At 43.6% G+C, this 25,048-nt stretch overlaps 1 protein-coding gene across 1 annotated transcript in view; it reads right to left on the bottom strand.

Annotated features, from left to right (window-relative positions):
* Positions 1 to 25,048, bottom strand: part of WWC2 (WW and C2 domain containing 2) — an 851,690-nt gene that overhangs the window by 182,549 nt on the left and 644,093 nt on the right. The window contains exon 18 of the mRNA XM_085641882.1: positions 10,445 to 10,640. Coding sequence (XP_085498008.1) covers positions 10,445 to 10,640 — 196 coding nt within the window. The remainder of the gene's footprint in view (positions 1 to 10,444; positions 10,641 to 25,048) is intronic.

Below are 25,048 nucleotides of genomic sequence, written 5' to 3'. Positions count from 1 at the left end.
ACAACAAACACCAGACCCACATGCAACTGCCAAACATACAGTCACGGGCACATCACCAACTCCAGCTCCCTCTTCATCCAAAAGCCACTCCTCTATCACCCCTCCTAACCTTACTCCTTTTTTCTTAACCTTGTTTTATAATTGTCAAAAAATACATGAGTGGAATGATCTCAATTAATTTGTACACATTTTTAATGTTAAAATCGAAATTTGTTTCAAAAGTGTTAATACAAGTGTGTTTATTTCAACTTAATAAGTGAAAAAATGAACACATGAATTCCACATAAGGAAAGAGCAATTTAAACATGCAGAGCAAATGTACACAGACGATTCATGTAAAACCAAGTAAAAATGAAGCAACGACTGAGTTGATTTGCTCCATGGTCAAGTGGCAGCAACAACGGAAGGACTCAGTATTTGCGTTCATGACAGAAACGGAAGTGGAAAACAGAAAAAAAGATAAGTCTCTACCTCATATCCCTTCGATTCTGCCAACTCAGGTTTGGAGGTTTACCCGCAACAATTTTGGAATCATGATTAGCCAAACAGAAATACTGGCTGGCCTCCCTCCAAAGCCGCTTTTGCCTATGACGCGGTCAACACGGCGGCATTCAGACGGACTATCGTCCATAGACCCACCAGCATCTAAACTGGGCGGGTAGGCGGGCAGAGAAACGGTCAGAAATGTGATAGCAGGACCAGATCTGCTAGGATCTCAATTAGGCCATTAGTAATTATCAGTCTTCCATACTTCTAAGTTCCTCAAATAAAGGTGTCTTGCAGATTCCACACATTCGAATCTCCAGATTGGAGGCAGAGCTTTCTCGTATATGGCCCGTATCACTTAAACAGACTTCCTCTCCATCTTCGCACCGGTCTCAATTTTCTGAATTTTAAGAAGAACTTGGATGTTTTAGAATGTACCAGTTCTTCTCATTAGCACAGCGCCTAGATACTCCTTCAGAAAAAAGTTGTGTGCTATATCAAGAACAAAAAATAAAAAATAAATGGATAATGAAATCTTGCAAAAATTGTTGCTGCTAGACTATCCCATATATGGTGACGTTAGTTCCCCCTGAACAGTCAGAATGTATCCCAGGTAGGGCAACATCCCACAGTCTTTGCACCCTTTTTGTGATGATGCTAGAAGGGCTGGGTTTCGCTTTGAATATGGAAGTGTCAGAAGAGGTTGGCTTTGGTTGGAGCCATTCCAGAGACAGAAAGACACATGGACAAAGATTTGTTCTTCCTTATTGCAAAGCTTGGGAACAATTTGATATGTGATTAATTGATAAATAATTTATTTATGAGAAACAGTAACAAGTCATCCGTCAGAACAGTAAAGGAAGAGAATGTGTGGGAAGTCTGCTGTGATTTACTAGGAGAATCCTGCCATCACTATTGAAATAGCCTATTACAATATGAAAGCTTTGTCTAAGGCAACAACAGAAGACTGTCGCTTAGGTTAATTTCTATGTGACTTAGCAATGTGACTCCTATTACCCTTTCCCTCAATCAATCACTCAGTCAATCATTTGCTTAGGCCAATAAATACATTAAGCATAATCTGATTACCAACAGTTAAAAAGTTAATCTTACTTTGAAATGTAACATACAGCTAAAAAAATCAGGAACTGTAAAGTATTAGATTATAAGCAATAATTTAAAAACAACTTTTTTTCCAATAATTCATTTCGATATACAGCAACTGAGCAATTTTTTTCTCTGAGGACAGAGAAAGTATGTAATCAAATACCACAGCCACATACTATGTGCCACATCAAATAAATATTGGCTCTAAATATCTCTTCTGCTCATAAACTGTGCCGGGACATAACATCGATATATGTGTATGGTCGTTGATATCTTTCCATAGGTACCTATAAATAAGACTCATGTTTAGTTTCTTCATTTTGGCTTATTGCCTCATATGAAACAACAAAAGGTTTCTATGTAAAGAAGTGCTAGGTACTCACCGTAACTAATCAGCCCTTTTGAACAACTCATTACTTCTAAAAGATGTACGAATGATAATTTACTTCTCATAAAATGTGCATCTGACACAAACAAAAGCTACATTGATTTTTCATGTTAAGTCCTTTTTAAACAATATACGGGTTTCCCCCAAATTGTATGTCAAATTCGGCAGAAATATTAGTAACGTTTTGATCTTTTTGCTAATAGCATTTTACTGAAAGAAAGATCTTAAACATTGAAGAGCTACTGATTTTGATGTTTGTTGAGTTTGTTGTGTAAGAGAGTAAAAATGTAATAAATGAAAGTTCACTTTCTAAAGTATTCAACATTAACCCTACCCTTAGCCGTTAGGTCACCATTCCAATTGGTGCTGAAAGGGAAAGTGCATTCTTGAATGCCAGCCTTCAAGAAAACTCAAATTTAGAGGATTCCCCGCAATTAATCCTTCTGCCTCATAAGTAGAAGGAAGGAATTACGCATGCCACTCCAGAGAAAAAGGTCTCACATACTTCAGGGGCCACTGATTCAGTTTAAAGCTCATCGATATCATTGAGATATGGGAGTTTCAGGAGCCTTTCACCACATTCTGTGGGGGGCATCAATTTTCATTACATCACTGCATATATAATCAATGCAGAAATTTTCACTCATCAGACTTTCAGCATTGGGTTTAAAGAGAAACCCCACATTTTCAATTATAAGAACATAGGGGGTCATTAGGATGGCGGGTGGACTTAAGTCCGCCAGCCATCCTAGCGGTAAGAGGACTGCCCGCCTATCATGCAGCGGTCCCGCACCACTAATCATGATGCGACCGCCACCGCGGCATTCGCATCTGGCAATTTAACATTGCTGTGGGTGCTGCTGGCTGCAGCACCTGCCGCAATGTTAAATTGCCATGTTGTGCATTCCCTGCACAACATGGCAGGCACCGCGCGGTGCCCGCCACCTTGTACATGGAAATGGAGAGGGGTACCATGGGTACCCCCCAGTGCACAACTGCCCCCCCACAGAGGGGGCCCATAACTGCCCCCCCGAAGCCAGCCTTCGCAAGCCTTTCCATGGCGGTTCCACCTACGTGATCGGGCAGGCGGTGCCTTCGAGGCATATCCATGGCCTTATCTGCTCCACCAGGCAATTGTTACGATTGCCTGTGGCAAAAGCATGGCGGGCGGGCTTTGCACCCACCACGCTTGTGGAATGATTCTCCCCGCCATCCTGATCTGGCGGGGGAAATGGGCATGCAGGTGGTGGAGGGACTGCCACCGCCGGGCCAGTGGTGGCAGTCCCTCCGCCATCCTAATGACCCCCATATTCTTTTCATGCTTGTCGATCCATGGCCAAACAGCAACTGTTCATGTAATGTAACACCCAAGTATTTACATGATGTTACCATCTTCGAGATCTCATTGTCTAATACTGACTGATTCATACATTTCCTCTTTCACATATGCCCAACTTTTCGGATGTATTATGAATTAGATTATTTAGTTTATTAATAGGTATTTACAACTTTTTCTGTCTCTGCAGTTATACTGACTTACAGTCCAGGACTACTAAATCATTAGCATAGACTAGTAAATTATAAAGTAGCAATTTTACCTGATGGGTATTCCTTTCACTTCATTCATGGTTTTCATAAGGTCAAACAAGAAGAGAGTACCAAATCCTCTGCATATAGTAGTAAATAATATGTACCCATTTTTACTGATGAGTATTCATTTCGCTTCATTCAAGGTTTTCAGTAGGTCACACAGAAACAGAGAAAAAGCAGGGGCTCAAGAATTACCTCTTTTTCAATCTCTCACTGTTTTCCCACATAAACCTAGGTCCATGTGGACGTCATTGCTGTGTGCTTGTGCCTGTCTGCTGAAGCTGGGTTGCCAGTCTAGTTGTTTGTTTACCAGCAACCCCAGCTTTTGGAGCAAAGCCTGGCACCCAGGGTGCTTTACACCTCCCCCTAGGCCAGTTAGGACCAGTTTCCCCAGATGCTTCTAGAAGCTTCTGGCACTGTCTGGTAGGTGGGGTGAGGGGTGTATATATAGGGGGGCTGGGCCACCATGTGCTCAGTTTGAGCGTGGACTTGACCGTGAGGGGACATACTGCCAGGAGGTACCGCCACCAGGGCCTGTGTGCTGGCCCCTGTGCCCAACAGTTCCCCCTCTTCTGTCCACAGGGCCAGTGAGAGCCTGTACTGGAGTACTGGAGTACGGACTGTATGCCAGGAGGAGTGCCACGCTATGAGGGTTGCATGTTGCCTGTTTCCAGGAACAGCTGACCTATACTGATGAGTGCCCTCTGACTGCTGATCTGACCCAGCAATACCTGCCTGCTCTCCCGCCCTAGCGCCTCGTAAGCGCTCTACTTTGTCCGCCTGACTGGCCAGGAGGTGAGGAGCGTGGGCGTTACACTTAAAGGACTGTACTCCCTGCCTGCACCCTAGAGCCTCGTGGGACCCTGACTGCATGCCCTGCGTAAGGAGAGCGCTAGAGTCAAGTTGCCAGGGGTAGGTGAGCGCTATATTTGAGTTCCCCCCCTATCCCTGCACCAGGAGAGCGCTTTAGGGGCACTGCCCAGGAGAAGAAAGAAGCTGGTGCCTGCAGTTCTGGGCTGTGAAGGAATCCCCGGCGAGTGGGAACCCATCCTGCGCTCTTGGAATTAGCGGGAGTGTTGCCTGGGGGAACTGCCTGCTCATTTGGAAGTACAGCGGGAGCCTAGCCCACCTTTGTGGCCCCAGGAGGAGAATCCATAATCCCCGCGGGGCCCCGCGTTGCAAGGGAGAGCGGGTGACCACACCGCGTATTTTTTGCTGCACTTTGCTGGTTTACGCCCAGTGGGAGCCGACCCCGCGTGCCAGCCTAATTGGAAACCCAGCGGGTGCCCACCCCGCGGGTTTACTGCCAGTGAAAGTGGGTGCCCACCCCACATGTGTGCTTTGACTTTGGAGGGAGCCTACCCCTCATTGCGGAACAGAGAAGCTGCCGGGACTCACCGCCGCCGGCCCGGGAGCGCAGCGCGGGCTTCCCCGTGACGTCAGGGGAGCCGCGCTGGCATTGGCGCCAGCGGGAGCCACTCCAGGAAGTCCCGCCCTGCAGAGGCGGAAGTGGAAAGTGCGGAGCCTTGCGAGCTCCGCAACGAAGTCCCGGGTCCCAAGAGGGGGCCCGGGTGAAGCCAGGAGAGGAGCTTCGTGGGCTCCTGTGGCCGCAGAGTAGACCGGAAGCCCTGCGCTGCTCCCCGCAGCCACCGAGGAGCCCGAGCGGCACACATCCCTTCCGGCAGCCCACCTCCCGCCAGCAAGAAGAGCGGAGCAGAGACTGGAGCAGCTCCGCCGGTATCCTGGTGAGTGGGGCGGCTTGGTCCAACTGTTGGAGGGGGGGGCCGAGGCACATTGTCAGTGCCTGAGGCCCCCGGGACCCAGGAAAGGGCCACGCTGCCCTGGGTGGTAGTGGGCAGCTGCCTTTCATCCCTTTGCCGAGTGGGGCCTCCAATTGCTCCGTGGTGCCCGTATACTTTTAAGGGCCAGTACTTTGTTGGGACACCCAGCGGCACCGCAGTTGCGGGCCGCTGCACCAGTTGGGAGCCTTGGTGATTCAGAGCCCCAGAGGGGACTCCAACTGCCTGTGTTTGGTTCTGGAACACAGCTGCCCTGCGAGAGCACTGGGCTGCCGCAACGTGGGCAATTTCTTAGTTTGAGAGTCACAGAGAAGGGGGCCCCCCAGGCGCAGTGACGCCAAGGACTAACCTACAACATTGGGCACGTTTGTTTTTTAAGTCAGGTTGTGCCTCTGCCCCAGGATGATGCCCCTAGGCTCACAGGTTTAGGTCCAGGGTGACATATGCTGATATACTGCTTTATGCTAATGATGTTTTTATTGCAGGTTTGAGGCTAATGCGCTTTATGCCCACAGGGTATAGCTGAGGCTATGAAGGTTATGCCTACAGTTACGTTCCGTCTGATGTCATGCATAATGTGCCTGATCTAATGTGTATTCTGCCGACTGATAATGCCCCTAGGCTCACAGGTTTAGGCCCCTGGTGATAGTGATGATTATGCCTAATAGGCTGCTCATGCGTTGATGCTAACGTGCTGATGCATACGTCGGACTATGATGTTTTATGTTTTATGACCTATGACTAAATGTATTGATGTCTGGTTCCACTTTTATGCCTCACATTCATTACTGGACTTCCATTTATCCTTTGTCCTTTTGTGGTGGTTCTGGCAGCGGCCCGATTGGCCCTGCCATGTATATAATCCCCCTGTAAATGGTTACCTGCTGCCAGCTGGCACAGTTTATATGCACCTGTGATTCCCTTCTGATGTGTTTATTTTACAATACACATACTGTTTTTCACCTAAACTGGTGTGGTCTCTTTTTGTAGTGTGCCTCGTGTGTCGCCTGTGTGTGTTGCGTGGATGCTTTACACATTTCCTCCGGAGTTTGGCCCACCCGCTCTGCACCACGCTACCCTATGTCTACCACCTCTATTTGGTAATTACTGTTCACAAAATCAAGCACAAATGTAAAATCCACAAAACAGATCAATGAAGAACAATTTAATGTGAGCGCCCTTATTTAATATTTAGGAGTGAAAATATAGTGTAACATGGAATGCTCATGTTAAAACTCAATCGACTCTACATCAATTAAATGCTTAGCTTTAGGCCATTCCTCAACAAATTTAATAAAATCATACCTTATATTGTAGATAACACGTTGAGTAGAAAAAATAAACAATATGGTAGGGTCAATAAAATTACCCTTTTTAAAAATGTGTCTTGGTAAAATGGTAAAAAAGAGACTTTTCAACCCAGGGGAAAACTGTCTTCAAGAGCCATTAAATTAAAGGCAAACTAATACAAAGCCCACAACTCCTGTTTATATATGCTTTCCTTTGAATCTTTGAAACTCAAAAACTGCTTTCAGGGTAAGATCAGACCTCTTTCAGCCCCACAAAAATAAAAGGGTCTATGATCTCTTCAGAAATAGCCCACCAGTCATGGATCAAATATTATGGCATGATGAGTATGGACGATTTACAACCAGAGATAAAATCAGTAATGAAATCCAACAAGAAAAGTTGGAACTGGGCTTATGATGATTGTCCTGACTTGTAGTGGGAAGACACTATTTCCTTCCTTAAGCCTGGTGTGAACAAACATTTCCTGCAAGTTTAACAACTTTTTGAGCCACCAAGGAAACATTATAAAATGTGTGCTACATGCTCTGAAGATCTGGACATTTCTTTCCACCTACTACTTTAGAAACAAGGACACTTGCTCTTGTAATTGAATGCACCTATGCTTTTTATGGAAACCATTTTCCTACAAAAAATGTTTTGTTTTAAATATTTGACATTGAGGGGCATTGATTGGTTTTAGGGACAACAATGAATGCACTTCTACCAATTGGGGACTGTTTTGAGATTCATATACACGGCCTTGGTGTTTTAAAATATGCACTTCCAAAGACTGCCTTTTCATACAAAAATCCTCCCAGTTCGTTTTTAATATATCCAGTTCTGTAAAATCAGCTGTGCTATATTGTTGTGCCATTTCAATCATTAAGTTGTTTTAACTGCATTAGTTTATTAATGCTTTCATGCTTATTTTGTAAACTCCGATGATAGTTTGGTGCTGCTGTGGATGTGTCACATACACCTTTCTCACCTCTTAGCCTTGCAGCTTGTACCTGGTAAGATCAGGAATCCCCACAGAAAACTGTTTGACTTAATGTGACTGTGATGGAGCTCAGTTATAGCTCACATCAAGACTGAGGCTTCCACATGATCAAACTAACTCCGATTTTGTATAAAGTTTAAATTAAGGAATCCTGACTCTCCCAATGGAGCATGCTTCAAAGCTCTATAGTGATTAAGAAGAACCCTGTGTTGCCCTCAAACTACAATTGGAAGAGCCAAGTGGGACAAGCAGGCAACGCAGGGTCCACACAGGACAGTCAAAGGTCTCCCGTAAATATTTGACCCTCTAAATGCACCATTATCCTTCTGTTTGGTAAGCGGTAGCTGGGCTGCTTGGCCCTCATAGCTCCAAGGCAGCTTACTACCTGAAATACCCTCCACATAGGTCTTCATTTAACTGCACCTTGCTCTCAATGTCTAGGCTATGGACAATGGGAAGTCAAGAAACTCATCTTCCCTGGCAGAAAACAGCAGCAGAGTAAGCTCATTGTCCAAGTTAGGCTTCTGGAATATTTTCCAGTGGTCCAGAGATGATAGGCACTGTAGAAAAAATACAAACTGACCCCTCTTCCTCCTCTCCCATCTTCCGCTCCCACACAAAATAGAGGTAAGATGTCACAGTTGATTTTAAATCAAACGCAATCCCCAAATCTAAGACTGAGGGAGCAATGAAGATCAGCAGGGTGACATTTGGGATGTTGCTAACAAGTTAGAAGAATAGAGAAAGTTCATAGCTCTGAACGAGTGGCAAGGTGGAAATAGAAGCACAGGCAGCCACAGTAATCAGTAAAGAGATGTTTAGCTGAAGTAGCTGAAGTAACCCTCCTTAAGGAACAAACAAGAGAGTTGGATCTATATAGAACATGTGTAACTCCATTGCTTCACCGCTGCATCTAACTACCATCATGAAAGGAAACTCAAAATGGCAGAGAGGAAAATTAGGGCAAGAATATGTGGGCATGTGATGGGCTTTTTTAGGAGAAATCAACCAGAAACTTAGAGTAAATCGCAGACGTGATGAGAAAGGATCTGAGATCGTCTTTAGTCTATGGTGCCAGGGCATTCCTAATGGCGTCTACTAATTTCTCTTTCCGCTTCATTCCGCTACAAGTAGCCTCATGACCCAATACATTGCATTATGTTGGACAGATTTGCACTTGCTGATTTCTGCAGTAAAGCAACATTTCTCAGATACCTCTAGAACCTTGCATAAATGATCATCATGCTCCTCTGTGTTTCTGCCTATCATTAGTACGTCGTTTTGAAAACAAGTAACAGCTGGCATTTTACAAAACAATTTAGTCATTCACCTTAGATAAACAGCAGCTGCTGAGGACAGTCCAAGTGGCAGAATTAAAAGCATTCAAAAGGTTTAGTAAACACTGTAAATGCTTTGCTTTCATGATATAATTGAATCTGTTGATAAGTGGAAAACAAGTCAAGGGTGGAAAACAATTTTATGCCCATAGTCAATGATAACAGCTCATCAATCCTGATCAATCCTGGGAAGAAGGAACTGGTCAAAATATGTTTTTTCCAGAACTCTGAGGTTTACTTAAAGTCTTACTTTACTATAAGCATGTATTTCTATGACGAACAATGAAATCCTCTCACACAATTCAATGAGTTCAATAATACTTGCATCCAGTAACTTCTTTTGCCTTCACCTTGTCTCTAACACTGAATAGTATATTCCTTGCTTTCTTTAGGATTAAAAAGACATTTTAAAGTCCCTCTCCTTTTTCTTAGTGCTTTTTTGAGTGTGTTGTTCAATGACGCAAAAGGGCTTGATATCTCAATTTGTCCATGAAATATTATTTTGGGACTGACTTTAACCAAAAATACTCCCTGCACAGAATTGCTCAGTGGGTTGTGTATTAATGTAGCCCAATTCAATTTCTAATTTGTATTGGTGCATTGACTAATCCTTGCACCAGGCGGTTAGAGAGGTGCTCCGGAGGGACTTGAGAGCAACATGGGATCATGCAGCTTAACTGTTAGCAGAACCCAACCAGTTCTTCCACTAGCTTCTGTGGAGCTAATTTGAGGGACTGGCCATAGCACAACTTGTTACATCATTCCAGGCCTTCTTTCATTCAATAACTTGAAAAGCCTAGGTCTTACTCGTGGCCGACAATGCATAGGTCTAAGGATGCAGTCATAGCATACACGTTGCCAAATTGTAGTAACTTCACCATGCCGTACAGCCTCAGTGGTAGGATTGTCAGGAAACCACTCCTGAGGTCAATGGCAGATCAACTGTTAGCACACCTGCTCAAGCTCCCTCTCCCAGATTACCACAGGCACTGCCCGTGCAGGTCAGAGCAGCGTGGCAGGGGCCGGGTCAGGGGGGGATTCAACATACGGGGATGAGGGAAACTTACATTAAAAAAAAGAAAAACATGTTTTTTTAATTTAAGTTTCCCTCGTCGGCTTATGCCAAACCCCCCTCACCCTGACCCCCGCCCCATCGCTCTTACCTGCACGGGCCATGTCTGGATCACCGTATGTTTAACATTATTCCATGAAAACACGACATTCTATTTAAGGGAGTAGATAGAATTTAAAGCAGAATAAGTGTAGTGTAAGGTGGTTTACAATACCAGTCATGGTACACACTACACTATGCTTTTCTTTTAACATCAACATATGAAATCTAGGTTTTCATTTAAATCACATACAGATGACCAGTACATGCAACACTGTAATTAAGAAATACAATTTATCATAAATTATGATATAGAAATATGGTTCAAGTACTCACCAGTGTTGGTAAAATACCCACTGCTTGCCCAGTGCAGTCATCAGTATTGTTGATATCACCTTCTTCCTTCACAGTTTCGGATGAATCAATAAAACAAATCTGCTCATCTAAACATTCTTCCTCATCCACCATCTTCTTTATTTTGTCATTCTCTTCTATCACCATTTCAGAAGCTGCATCGTCCAGCATGTCAACCCTTCAAAAAAACGATAAAAAGATTTATGCTGAATTCTTAAAATACTGTTAAAGCATCACCACCTTGACAAATGCAGTTGAATGTTTGCCTCAGAAAGGCAGGGCTTGGTTTTAAAGGTTACGTCTGTATATATGTTTACACTCCATTTGTTTTGTTTGCAGGAAGGCTGCTATTTTTTATTGTTTTGAGTTGTGAAAGGTATTTGTTTTATTTGTTAACTGCAGAGTTCTGATGCGTGAAGCTGTAACCATGCTTTTTTCCTTTTCTGCTCTCTGTGGACCAGTCTGTTCCCTTTGTTCTCTGTCCAACCTCCTTTCCTGTTCATATGGGAGAGGAGACACCCGGATAGGAAACACACATTCATTTCCTGATTGATGTGCAGTTTGCAGCCTACTCCAGGTGCTGCAAATCTGCATGCTCTCTGATCTGGAGTATACGACATTTTGGCAATGGGAAACCCATCTGTAATTGTCAGCCCAGTACAGCAGTATACATTTTTTTGTAGATGCGCCCAAAAGCCCTCGCCTGATGGGCCAAAATGGGAACAGGACAGGGCTGGACTGGCCATAGTGGGCACCAGGCTTTTCCCCGGTGGGCTGCCAGGGTGGGGGGCGGTTTTTGGCCCCTGGGGGGCTGTTTTTGTTCCCGGGGATCAGCAATATCAGCCCCCTGTAACAAAATCGGCTGAAACCGGCACTAGCAAACAGCTCGGCCGCACCACCCCTCCCCTCCCTGGGGGGCAGGCCGAGCAGTTTGCCAGGGCTGGTTTCTGTTCCCAGTCCGGCCCTGGAACAGGATAATCAGTGACTCGAAGAGGCAAGAGGGTGACAACGTTGAAGAGTGACAGTGGGAAAGCCTTCACCCACACATGTTGGTCAGTGAAACACTGAAAACACTCATAAATGTTCTCTTCTGTAGCCAATCCATGTGTGAGCAGCACAGATGTCTGTAAATTAGAATCAAACTGAGGTCAAAGTTTCAGGCCGCCACAGATCAAGTACTTCAGCACTGATATGCCAGTGGAGCTTCCTTATGCTCTTCTTCCGAAGCTCAGCCTCTTTCTAATCATCCTCAACCAACAAATCACAATCTTTTCTGTGCAAATTCCCACATCTCACTTTCTCTGCAGGTCGACCCCACTTCTTGGAGGGGTATTGAGGTGAGTTTTTGGGGATGGTGAGTGCGTGTGTGCAAGCGTGTGTTGTCGTTTTGTTTGCATGTACCTCTCATGTGAAGTCGGGGCAGCTACTACCATTACTGTACTTGTTTGTTGTGTGTGTGTATGTTTGCAGTAAATGCCCTACCTATCCGTCGCTACTCCCTATATGCGGAGCTGCTTTTCCCCACCTTAGCTCCTCTGTTGCTCAATCTTCTTGGATCACTATGCTACATACTTAACTTTGTACTGTATGGTTCTCCATACTTATTGCTATTGTGCAGTTTCTTATCTTTAGATTCCATGATGCACTTACACAAATTGCCTCAGCCCTCCCATAATGGCACTTGATTTACATTATTAACCAATCTCAGCTAGCATATGGCACTGGTATTTAGGTACCCTAAAAGCCACATTGCTCCTCGCCATCTTAGACTCTGGGCTACTCGTCACTGTTGCCGATTTCTTGTTAGTTCTCATCCCTGGACCCTGAGCTGCTCCTCCCACACAAATACAGCACTGCTCCTCCCCTAGATTCTGTAGTGCTCTCGCTTAAACCCTCTGCTGTCCCTAAGGACTCTCCACTGTTTTCTCTCTTACATCCTGAACTGCATGTGTGAAACCCTGCACTGCCTTTGCTTTTAGAGCCCTGCTTTGCACAGCTTTCCGATGTGTTGCAAACTCAGCCCTGCAATGTTACAGCTTCCCACCTTCTTTGAAAACTGAGCTGCTCCCTGCACCCCTTTGGATCCAGAAATTCTTCCACACTTCCTGATAGAGCTGCTGTAGACGTTTTTTTATGTGCAGTTTGTATGACCACATCATTTGTGAGAATTAGTGATTTTAATGATGCATGTGGCCATAGTCAATGAACTAATGAAGGTGCACTTGAAATGACTTAATTATATAATTAAGTGTGATTATTAATGTAGCTTAGTTATGCCACTTTTTCGTGCAATGCTCCATTTCATTAGAATGGATGAAGATCCCAGTGTTCTGCTCATCTTGCATCCGCAAATTCCCCCTCCTGCCGTTTCTGTGGAGCACAGAGTGCTATGATGTAAAGGCTGATTGTCCTTAGAAAGCGTGCATTGTGAATGGATTTTTCCACCCCGTACTCTATATATAATTTTGAAGGATTTCTGCTGAAACTTCTAATGTAAGCCTGCAGAAGAACTTAGGGCCTCATTATGATGTTGGTTGGAAACCATTCCGACCGACTCGGCTCAGAATGGTTTCTAAGCGAATCAGATTCGGAAAGTCCAACTGACTGATTACGATGCTTCCGAACACCGTTCGGTCAGACTCCTATTGACTTCAATGAGAGCCAGTGTTCTGACAACACAGGCTTCCATAGAAGAAAAGGGTGGGTGGGAAAAAATCGTGCACCCTGTGGTGGGCAGCCCATGGTGCTGCCATACTGTGCATGGTTGTAAAGAGGGGTCCCATGGGTTCTCCCAAAGGCCCCATTCGATGAAGCGGGGCCTTCTACGGGCCCCCAAAGTCGAATTCCGACAGCCGATCTGTGTCGGAACAACCGATTCCAAAAGGCTGTCCCAATGCGACATCGTAATACGTCGGTCAGAAACGTGGTCCATTGACCTGTACGAGTAGGCTCCGAATGACTCGGTTACTCCGAATGCCGTCCGGAACTGAGTCAGAAAGTCCGAATGGTTTCCGACTATCATAATCGATTAGTCGGAAGGCTTTCTGAATCGGTCAAAAAGATGAGTTCTGAATCGGATTCAATGAACCGAGTGCCATTCGGAGCCTTTCCGACCAACATCGTAATGAGGCCCACAATTGTATGAGCTTCTGTTTGAGTAATGTTTCATAATGCATTGTACATCTCCGGAGTGTGGCTGCTCAGGAGAAAAACAGAATATTTCCTGTTACCTTAGTAATGATTTAGTGCTAAGAGTTTAAATGATTACAATGTTGCTGTTGATTTGCCAGTGTTAGCTAACCATGATCTTGCGATGCTGAATCTGCAATTTTGCTAATTGTTTATGCATAAAATGTATGTAAAAAACCTTACTTTTGAATGTTTTTCCTCCCAAGACTCAGTCTGATTTACTTGCTAATTTTCTTCCTTCCATTAGAATGCTGTGAGTACTCTTTAAGAGTTTGACACTTGGAATCTGCAGAGATTTAACTGCTTAAATATGAATTCTTAATATGATTTTGCATTCTGTATCTGAGCCTCCTTGGCAATCTATGCATTTCTATGTATTGCTTATATTAAGAATTCTGTAATAAACCTTTCAAACTTATTTTTGATCTAGAACTCAGTTATTGACTTGTCCCAGTATCTATTTGATTTCTACTCTGCTAATCGTTAGGTTAAATGCTGGGGAGGGTGGTGTCTCTTGCCACAACATCAACAACAACAGCAACAGTGGAAACGAACTGCCTGTGCAAAAATCGGAGTGAGTAAATTGTTGATATTCAGTAAATTATTGGAGTTCGGCTCCAACATTATTATGTTTTTCATAATGAAAAAGTATTCACCAAACTTCACACATACAGTACAGTTACAGACCAGGCAGAAGCAGAGTAAATTTCATTACATGTGGGATATTAGCATCCACTACTACAACCCATGTGCTACGTTTTCCTTTACAACACAGAAGCTGGCAAACATCTTTTCAATACAAAAGCCAAACCTATTGGTAGTGTCAATGCTTGTTTGTTTTTGTGTAATACGTGAATATGCAGATTCAGACCTATGCTCAAAATACAGTTTGGCTTTGTTAGATTTAGATCAATTATTTGTGCAAATTATTGGGCAGGGTGTGAATGCACTCCAACAGGGACGAAAAACATGTTAGTTACTTTGCAGGATTGCACCATGCAAAACAATCAGAGAATTAATTTTCCACAATCAGATGTCAGATAAGTCAAACATAAATGGTAACGTTTAACATATTAACAAAGTATGTTAAACTAGTAAAATATATGGGCAGGAATTTACATTCACACTAAACCAGGATGCTTACAATAAAATCACAGCAACATGTTTGAGCATGAAGTTTGAAACGGTTTGAGTATACTCAGGTTTAAATCTTGAAATCATATTTCTCCCCCCTAGGAGCCAAAAGAGTTTGATCGTCAAAGTGACTCCTCTAAGAATATTAATGAGCTTATTATATACAATTCACAGAACACTGTAAACAACAGCGAGTCTTTTAATGTTTCTCAATTTAGCTTTCTACAAATGATTTGGAGTTAGGGCCTTACTTAGAGTTTTGCAGATGGGATACTCTGCCACAGACATGGTGGATGTCCTATTACAAGTGCATTACCTCAGGCACCTGTAATGGGACCACTACCATGTTTTGGGGGAGCTGTCCATCTGCCAAGGCCCTCAGATGGCCTTGCCAGGATCCACACTTGTAACTTGCAGATCACATTGGATATCCGAGAACTAACAAAGTGATTTTACCAGTGTGTAAAGTCCATGATATGATTCTGACTCTTTTCAGCTCACACCGCATGCCACAGAATTTACCTGTATCAAAGGTAAAACACATCTCAGCGCTTCGTTCCCTGACCTGTTGAAATCAACTTCTCTTAGACTGTCAGGACCAACACAATATCCCACTCTCGATAACTTCTCATAAGTGCTCACCCATGGAGCACCTAAAATGACACTTAATAATAACACATTTTCTCCTTGAGGCACTTCAAAAAACATTTATCCCTGCCTCAAACTTTGACAACAGCATACGCTCAGAATCGAGATACAAAACGTTAGTTCAGTAGTTCACAAAGGACTGCCATGCTCTTCTCTCCCCTAAAACCTAAACTACTGCTTTCAGAACCAGTAGAGCCCCGGGCTTTCTAGGACTGCTGGACTGGCCCATGCGAAGTCAAGGAGCAGAAGGTGGGATCCACCTACTTGGTGGATCTCTGGACCCCTAGAAGCCCCCTAAGGGTGCTCTATGTGAACAGACTCAAGCCTCACTTCAAGTGGTCTGAAGTGAGCATGTTCCTTGTGACAGATGAGGGAGTGGAAGAGAAGAGCAAATCTATTCTTGACCTCTTCTCTGCACAGGAACACGATGGGTCAGTGGAGGGTGCCAACCTCTTTTCCACCCTGACCCCAGAACAGCAGAGTGACTGTTACCAGTTGCTGGGACGGCTTGCCTTTCTGTTCTCCCTCAACCCTAGATGCACACATCTGTGTGTCCACGATATTGCCCCGGGAGCCACCTTACCTGTGAAGAACAAAATCTACTGGTTGTCATAGAAGTTGAGGGCCATCATCAAGGGGGAAGCCTCCAACATGCTGGCATTAGGGGTGATTAAGCCCTCCAAAGGGAGGTCCAGCCCTGTGGTGCTGGCATCAAAGGCTGCCCTACCGGGATACATGTCAGAACTCTGGTTTTGCATTGTCTATTGAGGACTCCATCACCAGGACTGGCGAACACTCCATCCCCCGAACAGATGAGCTCATTGACAGGTGGGGTGCTGCCAAATTCCTCAGTTCCTTTGATTTGACATCAGGGTATTGGCAGATCAGACTGAGGGAACCAAAGAGAGGTCAACATTTTTAACTCCAGAAGGCCATTTCCAATTTTGGATGATGCCATTTGGCTTGAAAATGCCCCTACCACCTTCCAGAAGTTAACAGGGTCCTGACTGTCAACAAGGCCTTTTGTGCTACCTACTTGCATGACATCACTATCTACTGTTCCAGCTGGGAGGAAAACTGTCATCACCTCCATGAGGTGCTTCAGGCCATGCAACAGGCAGGCCTGATGATTAAGGCCAGTAAGTGCCAGATTCAGCAGGGTTCCATGCCCTACTTGGGTCACCTGGTAGGTGTGGGAAAGGTGCAGCACCTCCAGGCCAAGATTGAAACTATCGTGGCCTGGTAGCCACCTCAAACTCAGACAGAAGTGAGAGTCTTCCTAGGCCTCACAGGTTACAACCCAAGAGTTTATAAGGGTTATGGCACCATAGTTGCCCCCATACCTGGGCTGACTTCCCAGAAGTAGCCCAGATTGGTGATCTGAATAGATGTTTGTTAGAAAGTTTTTGATACGCTCCAGGAAGCCATGTGCACGGCACCTGTACTCAAGGCTCCTGATTTCGCCAAGCAATTTATCATGCAGATTAATGGCATAGGGGTAGTCTTAGTACACCTGAATGAAAAGCGCCTAGACCAACCAGTAACCTTCATTAGTAGGAAGTTACTTCCACTGGAAAAGAAGTGGAGTGCCATTGAAAGAAACGCTTTTGCTGGGGTCTGGGCACTGAAGAAGTTGAGACTATACTTCCTGGTTAAGATTGACCACAGATCCCTCAGATGCCACTCATGCAGATGAGGGGTGAAAATCCCCTAGTGGTTGGGTAGCTTTCCCTACTTTCAGCTGGGGGGGACATGTTAGACCTGACAGCTTTAGGGTGGTGTTCCCTCCGAATTTTTGCCATTCTCCTCCACATTTCAGACCTCGCTTTTGCTGGCTTTAGGACTCTATGCAATTACCACTGATAACCAGCACTAAAGTGCTTGACTTGGCTTGGATCTGTCCGATCTCCATCAGCATCTATTGTGTGACTGTGTTTATGTGTAATGACACCTTTGAAGACACATCACATGCAGCACAACATGGTGGTTACCAGCACATGGTAAAGTCCATTTAGGCTTTCCTTGTATTTGATGCACCCCAGGGCTGTATCTCAGAGACCCGGCAGCAGTTTGCATTTGCTTAGTTTCTGTTTGAAATATTCTTCGAACATTAAGAGACGTCTGTTAGGAAAGAGGTCAAAAAACTAGTTTCACTGCCTGATCTACTATGCTCCCACCTGTGTCCATGGATGTCTGAGTATTGAGGGGGCAAATATATATTTTCCTATACGCACCCGTAGCCTTTCCTTTTGTGCTGAAAATACAAGTTTCCTGAAACAGGAGAGATCTGCTTTGGAAGCCTGCCTGCTTTTCATGCAATAGACATCTGTGAGCATTGATTTTCTGCCAATAAAAAGAGCATTACGATTTAAAATTGTGCTAACATTAGCCTGGGTTTATACTGTCCTCCATCTTGCCTAAATGCCTCAATATATCACGTGATAACTATTGTTGAATCCGGTTGGGTTCTTAAAAACACGTGGCTAGTTTCCCTTTAGTAAGCAGAAAGGTTTTTCAGAGACATTTCCTAGTTGTATTAAATCAAGGACAGTTCTTACTGTCCCAGGCTTATGTTAAACAATGTATAAGTTTAACAGTACAGCTAAGACTGTGAGAATGGTTGAATCTCAAAGTACAACTATGCTGAAAGAATCCTCGAATGTGTTCTGTAGTTAAATATTTCTTCTGGGATGTTTCTTATTGGTCAAAAACCCTGAGAATCATGTATTCCCACAGATCATACACAACAGCTTTGTCTGAAGCCCTATATAAGAGTGCGGATTTTGCTAGCAAAAGAGTGTCCCTATTCCCCATTTTAGATGGCGAATCTATGCTGGATTTCATTGCCACAGGGTGCGCGATTTTATATTGTATTGCGTTCTTATGACTCACCTGCTTGGCTGTTAATTTGGTCATGGCACCTTTTCTGTATTTTACCAATTAATTCTTAAATAAAGCATTGAAATGAGAATCTTTGTCTGTCATTCTTATGAGAATATTTGAACAGTATTGTATGAGTCCTCCTAATTAAAAAGAGAGGCTCTAGTCGGGGAGCACCAAAGTCCGTATTAGGACTACGTTCCCGCTCCTAGATGCTGGTGCGCCTCGTGACTTAGAATTTGACATAGAATTTTGTGCCAACATATCCATTTGAACACGCCCGCCCCTCCCCCACTCTTTGTGGAATTGCCATAGTTATGCTAATTCAGAGGTCACTTACCTTTTCAACATTGAGAACTATTTCTGTTCAATGAAATCCACATCCCGATCTATAGACTAATACTAATTTAAGTGTTCTTAAAGAAAAAAGTCAAAAATACAAAAAGAAAGGGGAAGTAGAAAGCAGGGAAGAAAAAGAGGTAGGGAGTTAAAGGGAGGGGGAAATCAATGAAGAGAGGGCACAGAGGGAAGAAGTGTAGGCAAGAAGAAGTAGAAATAAGGAATAAAAAAAAAGAAAAGTAAGGACAAAGGAGTGAAGGAGGATAGGAAAGAAGGAACAAAAAAGAGAGAGGAAAGGAGAGAAGGACCGAAGAAGAGAAGGAAGAAAGGTGATATGAAGGTAATGAAAGGAAAGGAGAGACAGAGAGAAATGAAAAATTAGAAAACAGAAAGGAATAAAGTAGAGAAGATAAGAAGGTGTGAAAGATGGAAACAAACATGAATATAAGAGGTAACAAGAGACAGAAAAGAGATCAAAAAAGCGGAGAGACAAAATAGAACCAACTGAAGCAGAGAGACAAACAGCAAGAGACAAGATGCTGAGAACTAAAGGAGAACCAGAAAAAAAGGGGCAAAGAAAAGTAGAAAGGAAACAAGAAAGGAGGAGAGAAAGAAAGAAAGGAAGAATGAACAAATGAAAAGTAGCCCTTTGAAGTGCCAAGTGCACAAAGAAAGACAGACTGGCTACTTCAAACAGCCGTTCCATCTTTCAGTAACGTGCTGCCCCTAGGGCATGCACGAGTTTGCTGTTGTACTGGGTGCAGCCCATTAATAGTTATAGGACACATTACCCTGGTCTGCGCTAGGTGCATCTTTTTAAAGGACGAGCCATGGTGCTGACTGGTGCAGCGCATCCTTCACATAATATGACCACTGGTAGCTTCATATGAGAAGAATCAATAACCAGTTGGATCATCAGAGAGTTGAGCGTGAGGCCATTAGTCCATTGTTCCTGATGGTGAGCTTAGATTGCACCTTGGCTTGTTTAACTTTGTGGGAACCTGTAATTCTCCATTTACAGCCGGAGAGGAATAAGTGAGTGTTTTTCTTTGCTCTAACTGCACTACACCCGTTCAGACTGATAGTTATGATTTTAAGAACTACAGTTTGAAATATCTCTCTAGGACATATGGTTCAGGTGACATTTCAGGGAATTGCTGCAACAGTATCCGAGCTATAGAAACGCATTACTGGTGGCAACTAGTGTATCCAGTCGATCAGTTGAATACCATAGATGACCAGGCCATCAAAAATTCCAGTTATGACTATGGGGCCGATTACAATCTCTTTCGGAAAGCATTCCTACCGAACAGTCCCAGAATGCTTTCCGGACGACTCGGATCGACTGAGCGATTTGGATGTATCTGCCCTAGAAGATGCAGGACCTGAGGGAACTTTTGAGTTTATCTTAATATGTATTATTCTAAATGTAGCCTTTTCAATAAAGGCCTCTATTATTTTAAATATACAATTTTCATTAGCCAATGACCATCACTCAACTGTTTGCTACACTATCTACAGTTCAAACCTTATCACCTAAAAGATACCTTGACTAGTCAAGCATACTATCTCCTGGAGGGTCAAGGTGCAAACAGGCATACGATCGAACACGTGATGAGTTTCATGGTATAGAGGACAATAGGCTGACTGTAGTAAAGACTGATTCTTGCACTCTGTTGTAATCACTGACTGTCCCAGGTCCTAGAGAAGGGGCCTCACACTGCCTGTCTTTATATTCCCTTTCCTCTAAATATTTCAATGCTATCATTGTGAACACAGTGCACAAGACTGGCATGTTAGGCTAGTCACCCGCACACACACCACCACCAATGGAAAATATAAAGTTTCTTTGATAAGCAGCGAGCTACAAGCTCCAAAACTGATTTGCCTTGTTCCCTTAAGGGCAGAGAATGTTAATAGTTGAACACCATTGCTCAAACTGGGTTAGTAGGTTTCCTAAATAGTGAAACTATCATCCATGCTGTTCAAAAGATTTTAAGGTGACTTTTGAAAGACGCACTATATGCCATGAGCTGTACCCTCAAGAGTTGCATAAAAGACGCCGGGTATTCCAAAACCGCTGGATACTAATGCAGGTGGGAGCTTGGGGTCACATGTTCTACAAGGGTATGCGCTGCCAATGATGTCACTTTCCTGCAGAATGCACAGTGTTTCTACATTCTTTAAAACGACTTCCAAAACCCACCTTCTAAACAAGGGATTTACTGCAGGGTGCAATAATTGGCGGGTTTGATACACATGTGATATCTTAGGCAAGATCTTCAGGTCCCATCAGCTAGTATGCATAAAAAACAAAACCAGATATACATAAAGATCTCCACAACAAGCACATTTAGCTTCATAAGAACAGTGTTGAATCTCCACGAGCTTAAAAACCCCACCACTGCATGCCGTCACATATTCCTTCAGATTTCTAGCTAGCTGCAAGCTTTATTAAAGGTTCTCTGTATGTGTCTTCTCTTTGGTTGAAAGACCGTCTCAGATACAATTGGCAATCCATTCAAACATGGAGATGTACCAACCTCCTCTCAACCTCTGGCATCTCTGCTACGCATATTGGCTCCTCAAACTTCGTTCTCTGTTCTCTTCTAAGCCACGATGTTCTAAGAATTCTCAATGGAGTTTGTACTGAATTCTAGAAACACTCAAAAAATGTTGTTTGAATTTTCAAAGGCCCTATTCATATTGTTCTTTCTAGTTAGAAACTGACCCTGCTGCTATTGGACACCCATTAATAACTCTGCCGGCAGCAATGTACCACAACTGATACTTTTATATTAGGTTTTTTACCTTCGCTTTATTGCTGCTGAAGCTAATATCATCAGATGAAAGAGAGAGTGTGGCTTTGTAGTCACTAAAGTATTTTCTTTGAATTATATTTTTATATACTGCAAACCCTGTATGCGCTAGCTATAATTTTCAAGGCAAAATGCCAGGATGTTCGTCATTTTAAGACCTTTAAATGGAAGATGTCTGCACTGTGGTAAAAGGCATGAAGGGTGTTGCAAATGACTGGAAAGCAGATGCATTTTAAGGGGGTTTAGTACTGTAGTCCATTCAAGGGATTATCACGTAACAGAAATTATACATACACATAACATATACTGTTTTAGAGCTTATTTTATTGAAATATGTCTACAGAGAAGCCTATTAGGGCCATGCAACAACAAGGTGCACATAAGGAAACCAAAACTATATTTAAAATGCATACGACACAAAAACCGGATAGCCAAGTTACCTCCTGTGCACAAACATTGTTTGCAACTCAGTTCCAGGGCACACAGTTATAATCGGTAAATGACTATGGATTATGTGAACCTTCATTCTTTTTGTTATCTGACAGATATATTTATTGCATCCAGAATTCTAAGTAATTATATCGTCCTTGGGTTTAGAGCTGAGCATATTTATTGCATAGGTATGAATATGGGAATTGCAGAAACAAGACAAAGGGTGTGACTGTATGGGTAGACCATTATAAAATGAAAATCCGCACATTGTACCCCTCCAAATTCGCCCTGTACTACCACAAGTATACCACACAAGACCCATCAACCAAGACCCGCGGCTGACCCCAGGAGTGTGTCTCGTGAGCCATAGTGCTGTCTTACTGAGAGTTTGTGCGCTGGAGAACTCGGTCACAGAGCCGCGCACTGCCCGCCTCCTGCATTCTGGCACATTTCAGGCTTGAACCACACAATCTGGAGTAGAAGGGTCCGAGACTAGCACCGATATCCACCATAGCAAGCAGAATATGTTTACCCAAAATCTCAGTGAGCTCACGATTATGTGTAGAACAGCCTAGCAAAGTTTCACAGTAATCTGAGAGGGACACACCGATGTCATACGTGGCCGGTGCATCCAATTATAAAGTACCTCCAGGAATGTCAGTCTGCAATACAGAGGCGCTGAACACCACAGAGATTTTGCTGCACTACTGTTCAGGTCGGCATGCGCCATCTTACTGCCATAGCAAACAGGAATGGACTGGCCTATAGGGCAATGAGGCAGTGCCTGATGGACTGGTCTGACAGATCAGTGGGCGGGCCATTTTCTTATGTGTTTATGGGCCTGTTTGATCGCCAGGTGGGCATGTTTTTAGTGTTTATTTTCCTGATATTACAAGAAGCATTGCCTGCAGCAAACACAAATGCATGCAGTCTCCCACACCTTGTAAAATGCCACCACAGCATGTCTTTACAAGTTCAAAACTGGTATGGTTTCCAAATGTAGGCCACTTTTTCAGCTATCTGGTTCGCTATAGGGGTCACTGTTATTTTGGTGCTAAGGCCTTTTTTTTTTTTTGTACCAGTTCGACCCTGGTAATTAGAACATTGGAATGTTGGGACCTCCATTGAAAACAATGGAGTGCTCCAGGCATCTTATGGCCGGTAGAAGCCCGGAGCGCCAACATTCCAATGTTGTCCTTCACAACTGTTGCTGTGAACAAAGGCCTCACGGAGCCCGAGGGGCTTTCTGCAGGTAGTCTTCATCATTTTTGCCTTACGCCGATGAGTAGAACAGGTAGTATGGGCTTTTCTGATTTTGTTGCCAGTAGCCCATCAGAATGGTCTTAACACAGGGCCATATGTTAGAAACATTAGTGTCCCTCGAAGCTACAAATACCTCCCTGGACTGCGTTGTGCAGTTCAGGAAGGCATGGCAGCCGGAACAGTGTTTTTTCATGTTTTGGCAAGAAATGTGCCCAATGTTTCTAGTTATGTGCCGAGCGGATATGGGTGGGGTGCTCTCCCAAATTTGCCTCAGGCCAAATTTGAGAAGAATGTGGAAAACATCTTGGGGAAAGCAGTTTTGCCATTCTCCTCATGGCATTTCTTCGCTAACCTACTGTTGTGGCATTGGTTTGACTTCTGTCAAGTTGGTTCTTGAAATTGTCTGGTCTACATTAATGCCAGAAAAGAGTCTGATGTAAATTTCTGAAAAATGAGAATACTTTCCCTTTTCACAATCTGCGGATTCCGCGGGCAGCCTTTCCTAGCCTATATGCAGAAGAAATCCATTGATCTTGCCTCAAAGATGTTTTGTCTTCAAGGAGTATCACAGTCCCTAGCCTAGAGCAAGAGAGGTTTGAATGGCCAAACTTTTAGTTGCTGTCCTCATAGCTGATTTTCTCTCTGCCTCACTGGCCCCTTGTACCGAGGCTGACTTTAGAAGCTGATCTGTACCAACTCCTTGACTTGTTTGGGTGGTAGGGAGGAACAGCTACGCACTGCTTGTTAGTAAAGAATGGCTTTGGTGTTGCTGAAAGATCTATGAAGCAAGCTGTCTACCATGAATTTTTGAATTTCTCCAAACTTTATTGACTTATATAGAGAATACTATGCCTGAGGTGTTGAAGCAATTTACACTGGGCAGCAAGCAGCTCCTGAACCTAAGGGCAAATAGCACACAGTATCATCATGCCCATCCAAAGGAAGGTGACTTAACTTACTTTGAATATCAAAGGAAAAAACTGTTGTTTACAGCCATATAATCCTCTTCTTCGGTGAAGAGGGTGTTTTTGAGTCTGCCACAGAATCTGAAACATTAAATCCTGAATGAATTAAGTACTTCAAAGAATCAAAGATACTACCTATTAAAGGCCTCAGTCTGACCGCCCCGTACATGATCGATCACCGTATCTACTGGCAGCCCCATGTAGTGTGCCTGATTCACAAAGGTACACGTTTGGGTAAGTTTCTCACTTTTTCTATATTCACAAAACTGCATTTCAATAGTAAGTTTACGATTGCGGAGACTTCACAGTCCGGGAAGAGAAGTTTGCACATAGAAAGATAGGCCTGTCCTAAATTGCCCTATTATTGTATCTATTTTGCCCCATTACAATTTTTTGCCTTAGCATCAATTTTAGGATTCTGTACTAGGAAGAAAATCTCCACTCTCACGTTACAAAGCAAGGGTGTGGGAAAGTACAGCAATGACGCATCACTTACCAAGAAGGTCTGAATGTGAAAAAGAGAGCAGTAGTTCTAGAATATGTTAAGTGTACATTGTTGCCCGTCTCGTCATTTAAGATAAGCAAATAACAAAAGGTTTTGACCTAAATCTCTAGAAAGGATACCTTTCCTCCCCCACCCCTGAAACTCAGATTCTAATCTCTCATTAGGGAATCTGTTCATGTGACAGATAACTATGTTTCACTAGCTGGAGCAAAATTAGAGCAGTACTAATGGTTGTGGGTTCATAAATGTAGAAAACCTGTTGACTAGTTTTAAAATATTTTTGCAGGTCTATCAAGAGCCATCAGAGAGGGTGAGCTTGTTGATGCTTTATAATGATGGTGTTGGCAAGCAAGAGGAGCAAGTGGGGTTCCATCAAGGCGAGGGTGGTATGGTAATATTTAATCAGGTCCTT

Source organism: Triturus cristatus, chromosome 2_2, assembly GCF_964204655.1.
Source record: "Triturus cristatus chromosome 2_2, aTriCri1.1, whole genome shotgun sequence".
NCBI lineage: Eukaryota > Metazoa > Chordata > Amphibia > Caudata > Salamandridae > Triturus > Triturus cristatus.
This window is presented reverse-complemented; position numbering and strand designations above follow the sequence as displayed.